At 38.3% G+C, this 19,342-nt stretch overlaps 1 protein-coding gene across 1 annotated transcript in view; it reads right to left on the reverse strand.

Annotated features, from left to right (window-relative positions):
* CBFA2T2 (CBFA2/RUNX1 partner transcriptional co-repressor 2) overlaps positions 1–19,342 on the reverse strand; it is a 141,028-nt gene that overhangs the window by 11,304 nt on the left and 110,382 nt on the right. Inside the window, exons 4-8 of the mRNA XM_054573879.1 lie at positions 14,803–14,892; positions 7,241–7,422; positions 5,842–6,095; positions 5,517–5,602; positions 3,621–3,816 (exon numbers count right to left, since the gene is read on the reverse strand). Coding sequence (XP_054429854.1) covers positions 3,621–3,816; positions 5,517–5,602; positions 5,842–6,095; positions 7,241–7,422; positions 14,803–14,892 — 808 coding nt within the window. The remainder of the gene's footprint in view (positions 1–3,620; positions 3,817–5,516; positions 5,603–5,841; positions 6,096–7,240; positions 7,423–14,802; positions 14,893–19,342) is intronic.

Below are 19,342 nucleotides of genomic sequence, written 5' to 3' on the forward strand. Positions count from 1 at the left end.
CAAACGAGTTCTAATGGGCACCGCGGGTTAACCACTTAAGAAACATGCCTGCCTTAGAACAGTGTTCATGTTTAAAGGTCTTCCATACCACACTCGGAGCATCTCTCTGTAGGTCATATATTTTCTATTGTAACAGTAATAAAGTGTCTTTTTAAAAGGTGATTCTTCTGGTATTGCTACAGCTTGATTTTTTCAGTTTTGGGCATTATTGATTAGCCATTTCAGTAGGCATTTTATTCTTTTAACCTCTGCTCCCAACCCACCATAGATACATTCACAATTCCCTCTCCTTCCATTCCCCCAAATTCTGTTACAGCAGTAGTCAACATTTACTTTATTCAATGCAAATACTTATCACAGCTGATTCTTGTGGTTCAGATTCTATGAATCTTTTCATTTTCTTGAAAAAGTTTTACTTTTTTCTTAGAATTAATAATTGCCTTATTTATTCATTTGCTAAGTTTCTTATGTAATTATTTCTAATTCAACCTCAAACTCTCTTATTGTATAAATCTTTTATAAATTTCATTTTCTTGAAGAAATCTCTAGGAACCTTCTGGGCTATTCCAGTCTGAAATGGCAGCTTCTAGGCTTGCTATACCACTGTTCCTTGGGACCCTCGCTCACTGTCCTAGGGATTCCTTCCTGCTCTCTTTCTTGAGTTAGTTCCTGTTTCTTTGATGCTATGTCTTCCACCTTCTGGTTTACTTCCCTGTATTGGGGTATATCCTTCCCAACAGTAGACACCACAGCAAAGGGTAAATGGGTGGTGCACTTCTTGAAAAATTGTAGGTTGTTAAGCTAACACTTCTTTTGGTTCAGTACAGAATTCTAAGTTAAAGTAATTTTCCTTCAGATTTGAATTCTTTCTTTTTTTTATTAAAAAAAATCAGTATCCAGCCATATATATTTTTTAAGATTTTATTTATTTACTTTTAGAGAGAGGGGAAGGGAGGGAGAAAGAGAGGGACAGAAACATTGTGATGCGGGAGATATTGATCAGATGCCTCTCACACGCCCCCAACTGGGGACCTGGCCTGCAACCCAGGCATATGCCCTGATCAGGAATTGAACCAGCGACCCTTTGGTTCACAGGCCGGCACTCAATCCACTGAGTCACATCAGCTAGGGCTATATTCCATTATATTAAGTGGGTAAAGTAATAATACCATCCAGTCTCTAGTCAATTTCTCTCAAATCATCAGAACACTTAAAAACTAAATACTTAAAGTCCACCAGGGATTTCTGCAAAATTCAAAACGTTCAAAACATGAATTACCAGCTATTTCAAAGTCCTTGGTTTGTCTGTATGTTATACCTCAAAACACTATTCAGTGTACAATAGTGTACTCAAAGCGCTGGGCTGCAAAATGGTTTTTTTTTTTTTTTGGTCCAAGAAGAGATACGGAACTTATGCCAGAATGCAAAACAACTACATCTCTGAGCACACTGCTTAATTTAGAGGACTCTTCTCATAGTGAAGCTAATGGAGCCTGATACATTCTGGGGTAGGTGTCTCATGTTATCACAGACCAGTAACAAGTAGTTTTGGAGTGGTTTTGGTTCACATTTTAAATAGTACACTTGTTTAGAATATGAATTATGCTTTCCTTCTACACTGCAACAATACTATTAAAAAAGAATGAAATAAAATATTAAATACATATAATATGCATAAATAGATATCCTAGAGCGACAATTTATCATCCCAATTATCCTCATTTGAGAGTGAAGGAGTTAATAATTATTATGACAGGATAACACATATAAACTGGGACTTTGCAAGGCAAACTGGAACATACAGCCAACCTAAGCTAAACCTTCAAGCAAAGAGTGAGAAAGATGAATAAGAAGTAACGCAAAGCAAGGACTGCAATCCTGTCTGGAGAAGAGATGACTCACGACCATACATCTTACTTTACATTCATGCAGACTCACTGATGGAAGGGTTGTGATTTGGATGGTGAACTTTGGGCAAATTTCTTCTAGTTGTTGTAGGTATTCTTTGATGTCTTGCTGTGCTAGATACTCCACACAGTGTTGTTAATCTATGTTGGTTCAGGACTCACTTTTGTGGATGACGGAGGGGAGTGGGATCCCAATGTCTTTGCATCAATTTGTTTGGTAGCCTTTTTGAGGTTAACAGCTCTCTCCTGTGGAACAGGCTAGGTCTGTCATAAGAGATTCATTCTACCTGGTGAGACTCAGGAGCCTGAAGTGGGTGGGAGGGAAAAGAGCCTGATCACAGATGGCCTCTCATTTATCTCTGTATTTGGATATGGTACCTTTTCAGTTATTAGGTGAACATGATGGAACACTTTGCAGGAAATAGATGTGTCATCCTGGATATACCCTGGATTGAGAGAACAGTTGCTGCTTCAGGCTGGGAAAAGGGAAGACAGGACAACCCAGCTTAGTATACTAAAACTTTTTGTAGAAGGCCTCCCAGAAGAGGTTGGTAAGTGGCATTCTCCTGATGGGGAGTGGGATAATGATGAGGGAAAAGTGATGCAAACACGTTCAGGGCTACTGTGAGGAATACCGTATTTTGCCGTGAACAATGAGCTCCCATGGTTTAACACTACCCATGTTTAATGCACATCCTTATTTTTCCCTCAAAAATTTGGGCAAAAAAGTGCACATTATAGACAGCAAAATACACTAAATGTAATGTATGTGAAAGTACCTAGTACATCCATGCAGGCTGAATTTAATAACCAAATACTTTTTGATCATCATTTAGCACATATATAGTTAAAAACAGAACAAAATAGAAAATATTCTCATTTTTCAGAGGAAGACAATTATTTCTTGAACATGTCAGGTACTAAGTCCTTGACATACGAAGTCTGTCCGGAAAAAGTCCAGCCATTGTTGATATAACGAGAACAGTTTGCGCAACATCGATGTAACCTGGCAGCCAAGGAGAGTGAACTGGAATGCACATTGGTGAACAATGATGACTTCACTGTCCTAGTCAGTGGGGGTGGTAGACGTCGTTGAGTGAGCATGTGTACTCTGGCCATAGCACATGAAATGACTGAGTGAGTACAGCAATAAATCCGCATCAAATTTTGCATTAAGGTTAAACATTCCTCCACAGAAACTATTGGGATGATTCAGAAGGCTGCAGCTATGGGTAACTGGTGATTGGCAGCTTCACCACAACAACGTGTCTGCTCATGCATCACGTGTCGTGCAGAGTTTTCTGGTGAAACATCAAATCACCCAGATGACTCAGCCCCTTTACAGCCCAGATTTGGTGCCCTGAGACTTCTGGCTTTTTCCAAAACTTTAATCACCTTTGAAAGGGAAGAGATTTCAGGCCATCAATGAGATTCAGGAAAATATGATGGGGTAGCTGATGGCAATTAGAACTGTGTGAGGTCCCAAGGTCCCTACTTTGAAGGGGAATGAGGTATCATTGTCCTATGTATAATGTTTCTTGTATCTTCTTCAATAAATGTCTCTATTCCTTATAGTTCTTAGCTGGAAACTTTCTGGACAGACCTTGTATTTTATTATTTACTCTTCATAACCATCTAGATTTTTTTAAACTCCACGTTCTAGCACCATCTTCCTTTAAAGTAAAATATAACAAGTCGGCCTTGCCCTCTTACCATTGCTGAGAGAATCTGCACTCCCAGGACTGTGCTGCCTGGAGACCAGTTCGCTCCCAGTTTTCCTCATCTCTGTGTTTTCGTTATATCGTCTCTTCCAGTAGTTGAGTTCTTCACGATCAGATTCCTGACAGCGCCGCAGAACTGCCATGGAGCGCCTTGTTTTTTCTACCATTTCCATAATGCAGTTCAGAGCCTGAATCGAAGAGGAAGTTAGGCAGTGACAAGATGAGGACATTTAAACACCAATGTGGCAAATCAAGGACAGGCCAACAAAATATATAAAGAATGAAGGTTTAAGTATCTTACAGATTTAGCAATAATAAGTTTCTACTTTAAAGCCTTTCTTACCAATTCTTTTAAAAAATATATATGTGTATATAAATGTGTGTACACACACACGCCCATTTATTTTTTGTTTAGATTTCAAAATAACACTTCTTTGGTTTTTTAAAGGTTGAAGCAGCCAGAGTCTCACTGTAATGTGGCCCTTTAAAGACTATGGTGAAACTACACTATATATCTGCCTAAAGACATCTGATAAAGCTGGGGATTTATTAAAACTGCAATCATAAATAATGTTCAGAGACAGTATCACTCAAGATAGAGAAAGCTACTGTACGTACACTTTAATAAAGTACTACATCTTCTCTTCCCCTTTTAGTGAGAAGGGAAACCCTCTCTCATAATGGGATGAGAACTTGGACTAACATTCTGGACTAGTATGCCAATTCTCATTTGTTTTTGGAGAAGTTCCATTTATGTAACACTTCCTATATACCAGGTGCTGTGATAAGCACCTGACATATTACAACCCTCCTGTGAATTCAAACACAACATTTCTTTTTATAATTAAAAAAGTGTGTGTGTATATATTTATTTATTTTCATAGAGAGGGGAAAGGAAGGAAAAAGAGAGGGAGAGAAACATCAATCGGTTGCCTCTCACATGCCTCTAACTGGGGACCTGGCTACCAACCCAGGCATGTGCCCTGATTGGGTATTGAACTGGCAACCTTTTGTTTCATAGGCTGGCACTCAATCCACTGAGCCACACCAGCCAGGGTGAAAAAAAGAGAATATATTTCAACACACAATACTTTATTAGTTCCAGGTGTATAACAATGACTCAACACATTATACCTTCAAAGAGACCACCATGTCTAATAACCACCTGATACCATACAAGGTATTTACAATATTATTGACTATATTCCCTATGCTGTATATTACATTCACATGCCATTTATTTTATAACTGGAAGTTTGTACCTCTTAATCGCCCTTCACTTTTTCCACCCACCCCCTATTCCTAACCCCTTCTCTGGCAACCATCAGTTTGTTCTCTGTATCTATGAGTTGTTTCCTGTTTTCTGTTGCTTGTGCATTTATTTTGTTTTTGTTTTTTTGGATTCCACATGAGTGAAATCATTCAATATTTGTCTTTGTCTGACTTATTTCACTTAGCATAACACCCTCTAAATCCATTAATGTTGTTGCAGATGGCAAGATTTCATTCTTTTTTAGGGCTGAGTTAAAACAAAAAGGAATGGATTTAATGGATTATTTTTTAAGTTATAAAAATTCACGCCAAAAATGGCGAAGCAACTTATCCTTCACACGATGGTAGAATGTGGCAAAGCTGGGACCTACATCTTCTATTACAAACCTCTATTACATGACTTTACTTGGTTATGACTTGAAGTGATCACCCACCACAAAGATTTGGGAGTTACTCTTAGCTATTTTAGCTGGGGGAATAGTAGATAAATCAATTTTTATTGCAAAGACACTGTGGCTCTGGTTAAGTTCACTTGAAATATACACACACTATTACTTTTGGTAATATTAAGAAAGTAATAAATAGTTAGGAAAATTACATACTGTAAGATTCTTACATGATCAAGATGTTTCCATTCATCAGCCCATTCCCTTTCTGTCAAACGGTGGTCTACCAACTCATCTTGATAGCCTCCATTTAGACCTATTAGAAATTGAGATTAAATTTGAAGATAGTGTGAAGAATACAGTAAATAGAATTCTTTCAGGTAAACACATACAGATTCATACCAACTATAAGCATACTACTAAGGCAATGATTCAAAACATAGTATGGGACTCACAAAATGATATAAAAACAAAAAAAAAATTCCTATACATTGATTAGGATAGACAAAAAAGTAAGAAAAGAGAAAGAAAGAAAAACAGTCTTATGTCACTTACTAAGACTGTGGTGTCTATCACGAACTTCTCGGTGTTCTAGCATCTTGTTGGGTTCGCGATACAGGTGGGAAGTTGCAATATCTTCTAAGGTGTAGTGCTGAAGAGGTGGAGGTGTAGGATGAAACTGGCCCCCAGGATTCATAAGGGGCACAGTGAGGGCAGGACTATGCCGAGGAGCAGGGCTGATTGTACACACTCTCTTGGCAGGAGGCTCAGGAGGAATTGTATCTCTTTCAAAACTGTTTTCTTCCCTCCTGTGCAAGAACAGGAAGTACATATCTGAGTCTGTCAACAAGTGTCCATGTAAACATGTCTTTGAGCATCTACTTTGTGCTACACACATTCACAAACAGGAGGACCATTAGGAAAGGTTTGATAAAAGGCAAGAACTGAAAGGTCTTCAGAGGCCAGAGAGATAATGAAAATTGCCGATTTATTCCACCATGAAATGAGGAGTCAAATTCATTCACAATAAGGCAGAAACATCTAAACTTCAGGAAGCAAATGGAGTGATTAAGGAGATGATGGTGTTTTCTTATGTGACAAGAACATGATACTGTGGAGGTCAGTTATTGAAAACAATTCTCCACATGGGAGAAAAAAGTCTCAATAATTAATACACTTGTGAATGGTAGGGCTTTTAGTCATTTAGTTTCAATTGTTACAGTTTCCCACTATTAAAATATTGCTTCCTTGAGAAACTATAAAATATTGTGGTAGACACTCATACTCAAATTTCCAGAATAAGTTAATATAATTTCAGTCTTCAGAGTAATGATTCATTAGAAAGTATCAATAATTGTTATACTTTTACAAAACCTCACACATCATCTCTGACCAGTGTGGCTCAGTTGGTTGGGCATTGTCCCACAAAGCAAAAGGTTGCTGGTCTGAGTCTTGGTCAGGGCACATCTGGGTTGCGGTTCGGTCCCCGGTTGGGGCACGTACGGTTGCAACCAATCCATGTTTCTCTCTCACATTGATGTTTCTCTCCCTCTTTCTTTCTCCCCTCCTCTCTCTCTAAAAATAAATAATAAACAAAATCTTTTTAAAAAACTTCAAACCAAAAAAACCCTCATATATCAGAAAATGTGCCTTGGACAGATTGTTTCTTATGGTTCTGGAGCAATGGACACACAGAATGCCCCAGAGCAGAGTTTCTCACCAGAGGCATACAGAGTCATTTGAAAAGTTTTTGAAAAATAATTATGTTTGGGAGCTACACCTATAGATTTGAGAACTATTCTGTTTCCTATTATTGGGAAAGAGCAATACTAACCTTAGAATTCTGAATCCATACCTATAATATAACCACAGTAATCACATATTGTTTCATAAGCAAAAGGGAAGCTCAGAGTGGTTCCAAAAAGGAAGGACAACCAAGCTCTACACGGCTCACCTTTCTGGACTGGGCCTCTTGCCATTTCCATGCACTTCCATGAGCAGCTCAGAAGAGTCAGCAGGTGATGCGATACTTGTGTTGAGCAGAAGGTGTTCGTGCTGAGCCAGGTACTGGGATGGGGTCTGCTTGGCGGCTCGAGCGCAGTGCAGCAGTTCTCGCTGCAGCAGGGGCAGGTTGGCCTTGAAAAGAAGAGGCAGGGTCTGGAAGGCAGTTTTCCCGGTGTTGGACCCCATGCAACAAGGCCCAGCACCTCAAAAGGCTTTCGCAAACACGGTGACACGGGACCAAAGCCCTTCTTTCCTTCTCACTCTGATTTTCATATGCCTCTGTGAGTAAAGTGACATCTATTACACTGAACATGAACAACTGGTTGACTTGTCTTTTGTCCCCACAAAATATGTCTCCTTAAGGAAGAGAATGCACTTTCTTTACTTTTGTGACCTAGTACAGAGTCAAACAAAGCTCAATAAAGGTTTGTTAAACATAATAATTTAAAAATTTATATATTTTTGAAGACTTTGGTTAGTTACAAAATTAGCATGTCTTCACGGAAGTAGGAGGAATTCACTCTTCCATCTATTGTTGCAAAGCCTGGTTTTTCTGAGTACTGCTTAACCTTCCCTTCACTTCTTTATGATAACTGCCATGGAATTCTGGAAACAGTGATTATTCTAGCTTGGTTGGAACATGAAGTTTTTAAAAAAAAGTATTGGGAATGACTGGAATGAAGCCTTAGAAACTAGGCTGAGGATAAACAGGTAACCCATGGGCAGAATCAATTTCTTGGTGTGGCATCCTCACTGGGCATGTTTTTCTCTCTTGTGAAAAGATAATTAATTATGTACTGATTATTTTTCCTTCTTTTCAAACTGAGAAAATTTTTAATGTGGACAAGTCATTAAAAAAAAAACCCAAACAAGCCATATACTCTTTCAATTGAACTCTAATTCCTTCAAATATAAATGTATTTTTGCCATACTCCATTAAAAAAATAAAGATTTGGCCCTGGCTTGTGTGGCTCAGTGGACTGAGCGCCGGCCTGTGAACCAAAGGGTTCCCGGTTTGATTCCCAGTGTAGGGCACATGCCTGGGCTGTGGGCCAGGTCCCTGGTGGGGGGCGTGCAAGATGCAACAACAGATTGATGTTTCTCTTCCTCTTTTTCCCTCCCTTCCCTTCTTTAAAAATAAATAAATAAAATCTTTAAAAAAAATTAAGGATTATATTTTCACCCCAAGTTTAAAATCAATTCAGACTGAGCCCATTACAGAAGTCTTTATTCCAATGGAAACAGACGAGCAAGTGAAAGGAGATTTTTAATATATGCAAGCAGTTATGCCTTTACCAAAGGTTAATTTATCAGGCACCATAATTAGCAACTGTTTTAAAGCAGAAATAAATCAACAAAAACCCTAATGCTAGCCAAAAAGCTGCCATAACAACTTACTTCATGCTGTTTTCCAAAATAATACAGTTAATAATAGGGAATTTGCCCTGGTTGGTGTGGACTGAGTGCTGGCCTGCGAACAAAAAGGTCACTGGTTCGATTCCCAGTCAAGGCACATGCCTGGGTTGTGGGCCAACTCCGGGGGGGGGGGGGGGGGCAGGAAATGGGTGCAAGTGAAATGCAACCACACATTGATGTTTCTCTCCCCCTCTTTCTCCCTCCCTTCCCATCTCTCTAAAAATAAATAATATCTTAAAAAAAAGTATTTGTTTAAAAAAAAAGATAAGGAACTTGATAATATAAGACACTTTTAAAGTCTGTTCTATAATCTCAATCTGCAGCAACTGTAAAAACTTAATTGAAAAAACTACCATGCCAGATCCTTACATCTGTGATGTGTATGTATCCTTTGATGAATTATTTTTTTAAAAGAGCTAATTCTTTCCTAATGACACAAATTTCACAAATCCTTCCTGATTCCGGCGTCTCGGGGGAAAATAATCATCTACTAGCTCTGACATACAGAAAACAGACCAAGAAAGAACTAGCACAGCTGTTTAAAGGCTAAACAAGGCATCACAGACCACTCTGAAAGGCTGGGGCTTCAATGCTGTCAGAACACAGCTATAACACAGGCCATGCACCCATACATTCTCCTGTATGTCTGCTATGCTCCAATTTAAAGAGTTTTTAAAACCAGTATAGTCCTTCAGCAGGGTGACCCATCTTCTTGATGTAATTATTGGCCATATATTTAGGCTTTGTAGGTTAAGAGGCAAAATTGAAGATATTATGTGGATACTCATATACAAGATAGAAAACAAATTTTCAAATTTTGTATTGACAAAAGGCAAAATATAAAAAAAAATTTTGAGTACAGTTTTTTGGTAATATCAGGCCAATAAAAAGAATGGAATTCATTTGACAAGAAGCTGGATTAAAAAAAGCAACTTAATTGGGGTTCGAAGTTAGTGTTCCCTATTATCAAATCAATTACAAATGTTCACTCATAAAACTAATTCTCACCAGGGCTACATAAAACCATATTGTGGGCTGGGGATTTGGGTTACAGGTACCTAAACTTTGGCTGGTCTAGAGTACACCAGTATCTGACTACAGTCTTTCACTGCCTTTAAGCTATGCATAACTCTGCAAACTATAGATAATTGATAACAATGCAAAATAATTGTTTATGGACTTGCATAAAATTATGTCTAGTACAGTTTCAGTTGACTTCCCTTGCCCACCATATATAAAGCCAATTATACCTCTGTGTGCTCATTCATATCAATAATCCTGATCTATTAATGTGTCTGTTCTTTGGGCTCTCCCTCAAACTGGTTCTAAGACCTTACTGTTTCCTTGATTAATGAGTTAAGTAAAATCTTTGATACAGGTTCATTTTTTCTCTGTGAGTCATAACGACACCTGTTTTGAAAATTATTGTTTAATAGAAAAAAATAATAACTTTACAGTGGAAAAGCATGAAACATAGCCTTTACCAAGTGATCAAAGTCAACAGCAAATTATAAGACCAAGTAACATCTATTTCTCCTGACAGCATCAGTGATACCTTACCTGCTATTTACTGTCTAAAATGTATAACCCAATTCTCATCATGAGGAAGTGTCAGAAAAATCCAAATTGAGGTACATTTATAAATTAACCGTCTCGTACTTTTAGTGGAACATTTGGTGAAACATGAATACGGTCTATAGTGTTTTATCAATGTTAATTTTCTGATTTGATAATTATACATTGTTAATTTTTTAAAATTTTATTTATTTTTAGAGAGAGGGGAAGGGAGGGAGAAAGAGAGCGAGAGAAACATCAATCAGTTGATTCTCACACGCTCCTAACCAGGGACGTGGCCCACAATCCAGGCATGTGCCCTGACTGGGAATCAAACCAGCAACATTTCGGTTTGTGGGATGATGCCCAATTAACCCCCTAAGCCACACCAGCCAGGGCTATCCTAAAGTAATTTGATGTATCATGTCTGTAGCTTACTCTCAAACATTTCAGAGGAAAAAAATAAATCTACAGACAAAGGGAATATATGTAGATGTGATAAAATATTAGTAGTTTGGAATCAAGATGGCAGAGGAGTGAGTGGAAGTCACACTGACCTCCTCCCAGGACCAACATGGACTTACAACTGAATTGTGGAGAAACCACCTGGAACAAACAACTGAACAATAGTGAGAGAGGAGTCTTGTAACCTCGGAGACAGAAGAATCGGCTTTAGCGCAATCTGACTGGTAAGGAGTGCGGTACAGACCCGGGAAGGCGGGTGGGCGCCCACAGGCGCCAGCACCAGCAGGACACTGAAACGGCCAGTTGGATCCCCCTGAGAGGAGCGGGGTCTAAACCAAAAGTGGGGATCTCTAGCCCACAGCACCAGAATCCAAAAAGTACACAGAAAACAGCCAGCTGCGAAAAGCGGCAGGGTTGCTCTCTGTCTGACACAGGCGGCTGGAGACGCAAAGAACCGTTTAAAGGGCCAACACATAAATTTTTATTTGCAGTGGGGGGGAGGCGGGGGGTGGGGGTGGGGGAGTGGGACACCTGAGGAGAGACAGGAAGGAGGTCACTCCTCCCTTTCACTCCTGTGAAACTTTTTCACAGGAGGCAGAGACCACTCCCCCTGAGCAGCACCAGCGTCAAAGGACCCAAACTGAGAGGACCAAATAGCCCCGTCCCCAGGTGGGATTTCACCCCGCACTGTGCTGTCTAAGCTGCCTGCTGAGTGCAGAGTGGCTGCCACAGATAGTAGATCTCTTGGTAAGGGGGTTCAGAGAGGTCTGGCGACACTTCAGGAGAGACTGGGGATGGAGGCTTTGGGGAGAGAATGGAAAGAGTAGCCGGTGGGACCCCAGTGCGGACTCTTCCCCCATAGAGCAGCAGCTGGAGAGGACCCAATAATCCCGCCCCCAGGAGGGACTCCGCCCTGCCCTGAGCTGTCTAAGGTGGCCTGCTGAGGGCAGAGTGAACAGATTAACAGCTGAAGGAGACAGCCACAAACAGTAGATTCCTGGAAGTCTCCAACAGACTGCCTAAGGTCAGACAGGGATGACATCTGACATCATCAGAGGCAGATCCAGAAAGTAAAAACAGTGGTCTCCAACCATAGAAGTTCACAGCACAAAGTCAGGAAATCAAGACAGATCAACTTAAGAATCAGGAGCAAAAGAGAAGAGTCTCACAAATAATGGGAAGACAAAGAGATACCCCCTTGTCAAAGGGCAAGGAGGAATCCCCAGAAAGAGAACTAAATGAAAGAGAGGCAAGTAAACTATCAGGTATTGAGTTCCCAACAACGGTTCTAAGGAAGCTCAATGAGCTCAGTGAGCTCAGAGAGAATTACAAAAAACTACAGGGAAACTATGAGGAACTTACTGCAAACTGTATCGGCATGGAAAAGAACATATAAACTATCAACAAGAGACAAGAGGAAATGAAGAATACAATTTCTGAATTGAAGAACACAGTAGGAGGCATCAAAAGCAGGCTAGATGAAGCTGAGGGACCGAATCAGCGAGCTGGAGGATAATGTAGAAAAAAGCTCCCAGAAAGAGCAAGAAAATGAAAAAAGACCCAAAAAGAATGGGGAGGCATTGAGGGACATGCAGGACAACCTGAAATGTAATAATATCTGTATAATAGGGATACCAGATGGAGAAGAGGATGAGGAAGGGATAGAGAACCTGTTTGAAAAGTAATGATGGAAAACTTCCCTAATTTGAAGAGAGGAAAAGTCACACACATCCAGGAAGCACAGAGGGTCCCATTCAAGAGGAACCCAATGAGACCCACTCCAAGACACATCATCATTAGAATGGCAAATATCAAAGACAAACAGAGAGAGAATCCTAAAGGAAGCAAGGGAGAAAGAGGTAGTAACCTACAAGGGAGCCCCCGTACGGCTAGCAGCTGACTTCTCAACAGAAACACTGCAAGCCAGAAGGGACTGGCAAGAAATATTCCAAGTCATGAAAAGCAAAGGCCTGCAACCAAGACTGCTCTACCCGGCAAGGGTCTCTATTAAAACGGAAGGCAAAATAAGGAGTTTCCCAGACAAAAGAAGGCTAAAAGAATACACCTCCACCAAACTAGCACTGCAAGATATGCCAGAGGGACTGCTTTAAGATGAAGAAAAAGAGTCTATGAATACCCAGTTCCTTTCTCAGATGCCAACACTTGATATTACCAATATTTTTTAATACGTATTAATCTGATTGTGACTGGTGTTATTTTAATTGTTCCTTTATTATTTGTTGAAACTAAACCTGTTTTTGTATATTTCTTGCCTACGTCTATTTTTTTAAAAAGCTTTAAATGAGTTTTTGGTATTCTTTATCCATTTATTGATTAAAGGTTTATAGAACTTTTTTCCCTAAAAAACCCCCCAAATCCTATTAACCATGTTTTAGATGTGTTGCAAATACTTTCCTATTCTATCCCTTGTCTTTTAACTTTTTTAAATATTTATATTACTATATAGTTAAATGTTTAATATAGTCATATTGTCAATATTTTACTCTATACCTTCTGGGTTTGAATATTTTACTTCAGGTCATGAAAAATGTTAGTTCTATTTTCTTCTAAAACTCCTTAGATTCTACATATTGATTTTTAACTCACCTGAAAATTTCTTGTATGACGTGTGAAATAGCGCTCTATATTTGTTTTATTTCAAGTAATAGTGGTCTATGCACCCTGTTTGCTGAATAAGCCCAATTTTTCCCATTGACTTGAAATATCAACTTAATCCTATATTACATTGTTAGATAGACATATACATTTGTCTCTAGAATGCTCATTATATTTCATCGATCTGGTTGATTATTTCTGTGCTGGTGTCATGTTGGTTTAATTGCTGAGACTTTATAATCAATCTGCATTTAAGGAAGGAAGGAAGGAAGGAAGGAAGGAAGAAAGGAAAGAAGGAAGGAAGGAAGGAAGAGAACGATGGAACTCCTACCTTTTGTGAGAACATGGATAGAACTGGAGAATATTAAGCTAAGTGAAATAAGCCAGTTGATGAAAGACAAATATCATATGATCTCACCTATTAGTGGATTCTATTCAACAAAATAAACCACATGCATGGAAACATGGAGCAAACTGAAAGTGACCAGAGGGGATGGGGAAAGAGGACAATGGTGGAAAGAAGGGGGAGGGACTAGACAAAGAACATGTATGAATGACCCATGGACATGGACAACAGAGTGGGAGTTGACTGTGGGAGTGGGGGGTGGGAGTAGGATGGGTGGAGGGGGGTAAACGGGTAAAAACTGAGATAACTGTAACAGAATAAACGTGATTTATGAATTAAAAAATTCAAATTGGTTAAAAATTAATATTTCGAGAATCTGAGTGAGGGGTACAGAAATTTTCTTGTAGCATTTTGTAACTTTTCTGTGAGCATAAAATTATTTCAAAATAAGGATTTTTAAAAGGGGCATATTACATATAAATCTAACACTGTCTTACTCATCACTTGACTATTGAGTCAGTGGTACTGACCTCTTTCACCTTAGATTGTTAAATAAATAAATGACAGCCACCAACAAAACAATAGCCATTTGGTGTGAATGAACCAAAACTATGTGTATTTTTTTTTTGTCAGATTGGCAAAAAATGTATTTTTTGGTGTGCCCCAGAATTTTAGTCATTAGTTTATGTGGGCCATGAGATGAAAAAGGTTGAAAATAGCTGCCTTAGGGTACAAGTCTGAACTGCAAAGGCCTGTTTTGTCTGACTTCCTCCTCTCAGTTAACATACTCCTCATCCTCTGGCCACAGCTTCTGTGAAGAGTCCCACCTACACTCCACCCCTACCTCTCTGGCCCACTCACCTCTATGTTCTACCTTCTCCTGTGTGTTACCAGCAGTCTGCATACACACCAAAACTCAAGGCTTTTGCAATTCTCATCAAGTATAAGAATCACCTGCAAACTGCACTCACATTTCTCTAGCAGCCCAAACTAAAATAAAGATGTGAAAATTTGCATGATGTCCCAATTTAGATCACAGAACAGGGATCTGTAGCAGATCTTGAGGAAATGTTAAGATAAAAAATTATATTCAGTGATTATCCAATAAAAATTACCTTGAGGAATGGAATCACAAAAGGACGAAGAGGAAAGTTTGTAGCTTCTTGGAGCTTGCAATGGAATTCTTCAATTGTTACTGTTGAGTTCTGGAAAGAGAAATAAAATAACCTTGTTCAACCTCTGAAACTAAAGACTGTCCTCATAAAAATCCCTTTTAAATCATAAAGAAAAGGTTAATTCCAAGAACACCATTGTGAACTTAGATCCTTATCAAAGGTTAATCAAACTGTTTCCTTTATAAAAGAAATTCGGCCTCCTTGATTTTCTTTTCTCTACTACCCTCATATCTAAATTTCCTTCTATGTTCAGCAGCCTGCATTCCAGAATAGTGCACTGCCTTCCTCACTACCCTTGAAGATAGGTACTCAGGTCCTGCGTACTGCAGGATTCATTGCAAGTCACCTCAGGTACAGGAAACCAAACTTATAATTCTTCCAGTTGAACAGATCCTGATCAGTCTAAGATGTCAACTTAAAGGCTCAAACCAGAGCCGCATTTCTCCAGAAGTTCTTTTCTCCATAGGTTCTACCTACCTCCTAGTATCAGTTCCCCAAATCTTCTAAATTCAAAGTTAAAAAACAAACAAACAAACAAACAAACAAACCCTAAACGTGTCTCCTGTCTTGAAGGATTGTTGGCAAATCAGAGCACCTCCAAATAGGTAGACTTCCACTGGTAGATTTTAGTATTCCCAGGAAAGTTATTAGCACTTGCTGTTTTTTCTTTTTTCCAAAAGTCTGACTTAAAAACTAGATTCTCAACTGCTCTGCTAAAGGAAATATACAAATAAAAATACTGTATTTTCTTAAGGTTCACAAAATACTTTTATTTCAATTCCCCAAAACTCATTATAATTACAAAACAAGTTAAAAAAACAAAACAAAAACCCCAAAAACTTGGCATTAATCTGAATTCTTGATCCCCTGAGAACCACTTCTCTACTTTTCTCTACTATCCCCATATCTAAATTTCCTTCTTCCCCACTTTCCTTCAGTTACCACTTCTGAGATTTCTACAATATCATCAAGTGTTCAAAAATGTAACATGTACCACACAAATTATTCATCAGTACCATGTTGCTTCTTAACAATAAGAAATGGCAAACATATAGGTCCACCACTGAGGAGCTGTATTAAAAATTATAATACAGTCATTCCTCAGAAGTTGTAGGTATTAATGAGGAAAGGTGCCTATAACATCAAATGAAAACTCAGGAACAGTTTATTTTATAAAAATCTTTTTGATAAAACACACACACATAAACATAGTATTTTAACTGGAAGGACAATTACAACAGCAGTTCTTTCTGGATGTGAAATTATGTTGGATTTTCCAAATATATCATATCAATATTCAGTAAAAATAAAATTATTTTCCTTAAGGAAAAAGAGAATATCAAATTTAACCATGTTAAATAAAAATATTTGAATAGTTTACCTCATACTAAAAATTCCTGTTAAACTTTAAGCACTTGTGTCAAGTACATGACATTTGTATAATGCAACCAAAGGTACCAATATTCAGGAATAAAAACTAAATGTAAGAGAATGACATTTTCCCTCCTACTACAGTGAATTCAATTAGGCCTCAAAAAGTAAAAACAAGTAAAGTAAATGTATGGAAAGAGTGTACAAATGACTAAGTTTTCTTGAGGATGAACAAAGGAGGAAATGAATAAACTGTATGGCACAGAGAAATAGTGACTTAGGCCAGTGAAACTGACTCAGGGCTATTAGTAGTGTAGATGAAAGGCAATCTTCTCTGAGACTGACGATAAGCCACTATTCTTTTATCTTCCTAGGAACTCATAATCTAGTGCAGCGATTTTCAACCTTTTTAATCTTATGGCACACATAAACTAATGACTAAAATTCCACAGTACACCCTGCCCTGAAAAACGTATTTTTTGCCAGTCTGACCAAAAAATAAAAGGTATTTTGATTCATTCACACCAGACGCTTACTGTTTTGTTGACTGCTGTCATTCTTTTTTTTTTTTTTTTTTTAAGAGAAAGGGGAGGGAGGGAAAAAGATGGAGAGAAACATCTCTTGGTTGCCTCCCATATAGACATCAATGAGGGATGGAACCAACAGCCTTTCTTACAGGACTTTGCTCCAACAACTGAAAACTAAAAAATGCTACTAGCACTTTTTAATTTGACAATCCAAGGGAAAAGAGGTCAGTGCCTCTGGCTAAATAGTTAGGTATTGCATGTTTTAAGAATTCTTGTGGCACACCATGGTCTAGTGGGAAAACAGATAAGCTATTCATTGCAATATGACTGAGGAACACATGTGCAGGATACTACTGGTACACAGAGAAGACATGTTTGAATCAGACTTAGGAGGACAAGGAAGGATTATAGAAATGTCCTTTGAAGAAGTGAAGACACAGCCTTGAGAAAAATGCTCCTTATAGAGAGGAGAATGTAAAAAGGCACAATGTTAGGGGATCTAGTGTCTGGATCACATAACACCTATAGTGGTCTTAGAAGACAATGGGTGTGGATAGGTGATCAAACAAAAATTTTTATTCTTTTAAAATTGAGATAATTATAATCATAGGAAGTTGTGAAAATAGAAGAGATAAGTTCCCATGTATCCTACACCCAGGTTCCCACGATGGTCACATTTTATACAGCTAAAGTGCAATATCAAAACTAGGTTACTAACACTAGTAAAATGTGTGTATAGTTCCCTTCTATGTCATTTTATTGTATTCATGTAAATCATCACTGCAATCAAAATACTAAAATGTAAAAACTTTTATCTACCTTTATCCTGCTGGGTTTACAATATGATTGTCTTAAATATTTCCCTTATATATACTGACAATATTAGACAATTATATAATTTTACTTTAACCACAATACATAATTTAGAAAACTACTAAGTTTACTAAGAGGAGAAGTCAAGTCTATGGTATTTACTTTTCCATTTTTCTTTCGTGCATCTTGATTTCAAGATTCTTTCTTGTACAGCAGGGATGGTGACATTCCAGGCTGAGATGAAAGCCCCAGCCTTCTCCAATAGAACCCTTTGATGGGTGACTGCTTACTCTGTCAGACACCTGGCTGTCTGTCTGACAAATGATATAGGGATCAAATGACCTGGGTACAGGGTCCTTTTTGTATCTAATGGTGAATTTTTAACACATTTATATAATTTGTTAAATAATTTATATAATTAAAAAAAAAAAGGTTTGGATACGGCAGTGTAGTGGACAAGAAAGCAGGATTTGATATTACATGTCTAGTTCAAATCCTGTCTGGACTGCTGGCTAACAGTGTGGACCTGAGGGAGACATTCAGTTTTTAAAAAAATTATATTTTCTTGATTATGCTATTACATTGTCCTGATTCCCCCCCCGTGTCCCCCCTACCAACCAGCACCCCCACTCCCTCAGGCAATCCCCCCACCATTGTTCATGTCCATGGGTCATGTGTGTAAGTTCTTTGGCTACTCCATTTCCTATACTGTAACTTTATATACCCATGACTATTCTGTAACCACCTATTTATACTTCTTAATCCCCTCACCTCTTCACCCAATCCCCCATAATCCCCTCCCATCTAGCAACCATCAAAATGCTCTCCATATCCATAATTCTGTCTCTGTTGTTCCTGTTTGCTAAGTTTGTTTTATAGATTCAATTGTTGATAGAGTTGTATTTTTTGCCATTTTGTTATTCATAGTTTTGGTCTTCTTTTTCTTAAGTAAGTTCTTTTAACATTTCATGTAATAAGGGTTTGGTGATAATGAACTCCTTTAGTTTTTTCTTGTCTGGGAAGCTCTTTATCTGTCCTTCAGTTACAAATGATAGCTTTGCTGGGACAAACAATCTTGGCTCTAGGTCCCTGCTTTTCATGACTTTGAATATTTCTTGCCAGTCCCTTCTAGCCTGCAAAGTTTCTTTTGAGAAATCAGCTGACAGTCTTATGGGAACTCCCCTGTAGGTAACTAACTTCTTTTGCAGCTTTTAAGATTCTCTCTTTATCTTAAACCTTAGGCATTTTAATTATGTGTCTTGCAGTGGGCCTCTTCGCATCCATCTTGTTTGGAACTCTCTGTGCTTCCTGGAGTTGCATGTCTATATCCTTCATCAAATTAGGTAAGTTTTCTTGCATTATTTTTTCAAATAGATTCCCAATTTCTTGCTCTTTCTCTTCTCCTTCTGGCATGCCTATGTGAACGTTGGACCTCTTGAAGTTGTCCCAGAGGCTGCTTATCCTATCCTCATTTTTTTGGATTCTTTTTCTTGTTGTTCTGATTAGTTGTTTTTTGCTTCCTTATATTCCATATCATTGATTTGATTCTCAGCTTCATACACTTCACCGTTATTTCCCTTTTAATTGTTTTTCATTTCAATTAGTGTATACTTAGATTCTGACTGGATCTTTCTTACACTGTTGAGGTCTTCACTAAGTTCCTTGAGCATCCTTAAAACCAGTGTTTTGAACTCTGCATCTGACAAATAACTAATCTCCATTTCACTTAGCTCTTTTTCTGGAGTTTTGATCTGTTCTTTCATTTGGGT

Source organism: Pteronotus mesoamericanus, unplaced genomic scaffold, assembly GCF_021234165.1.
Source record: "Pteronotus mesoamericanus isolate MK-2021 breed Mesoamerican mustached bat unplaced genomic scaffold, CSHL_Meso_final contig_25, whole genome shotgun sequence".
Taxonomy (NCBI): domain Eukaryota; kingdom Metazoa; phylum Chordata; class Mammalia; order Chiroptera; family Mormoopidae; genus Pteronotus; species Pteronotus mesoamericanus.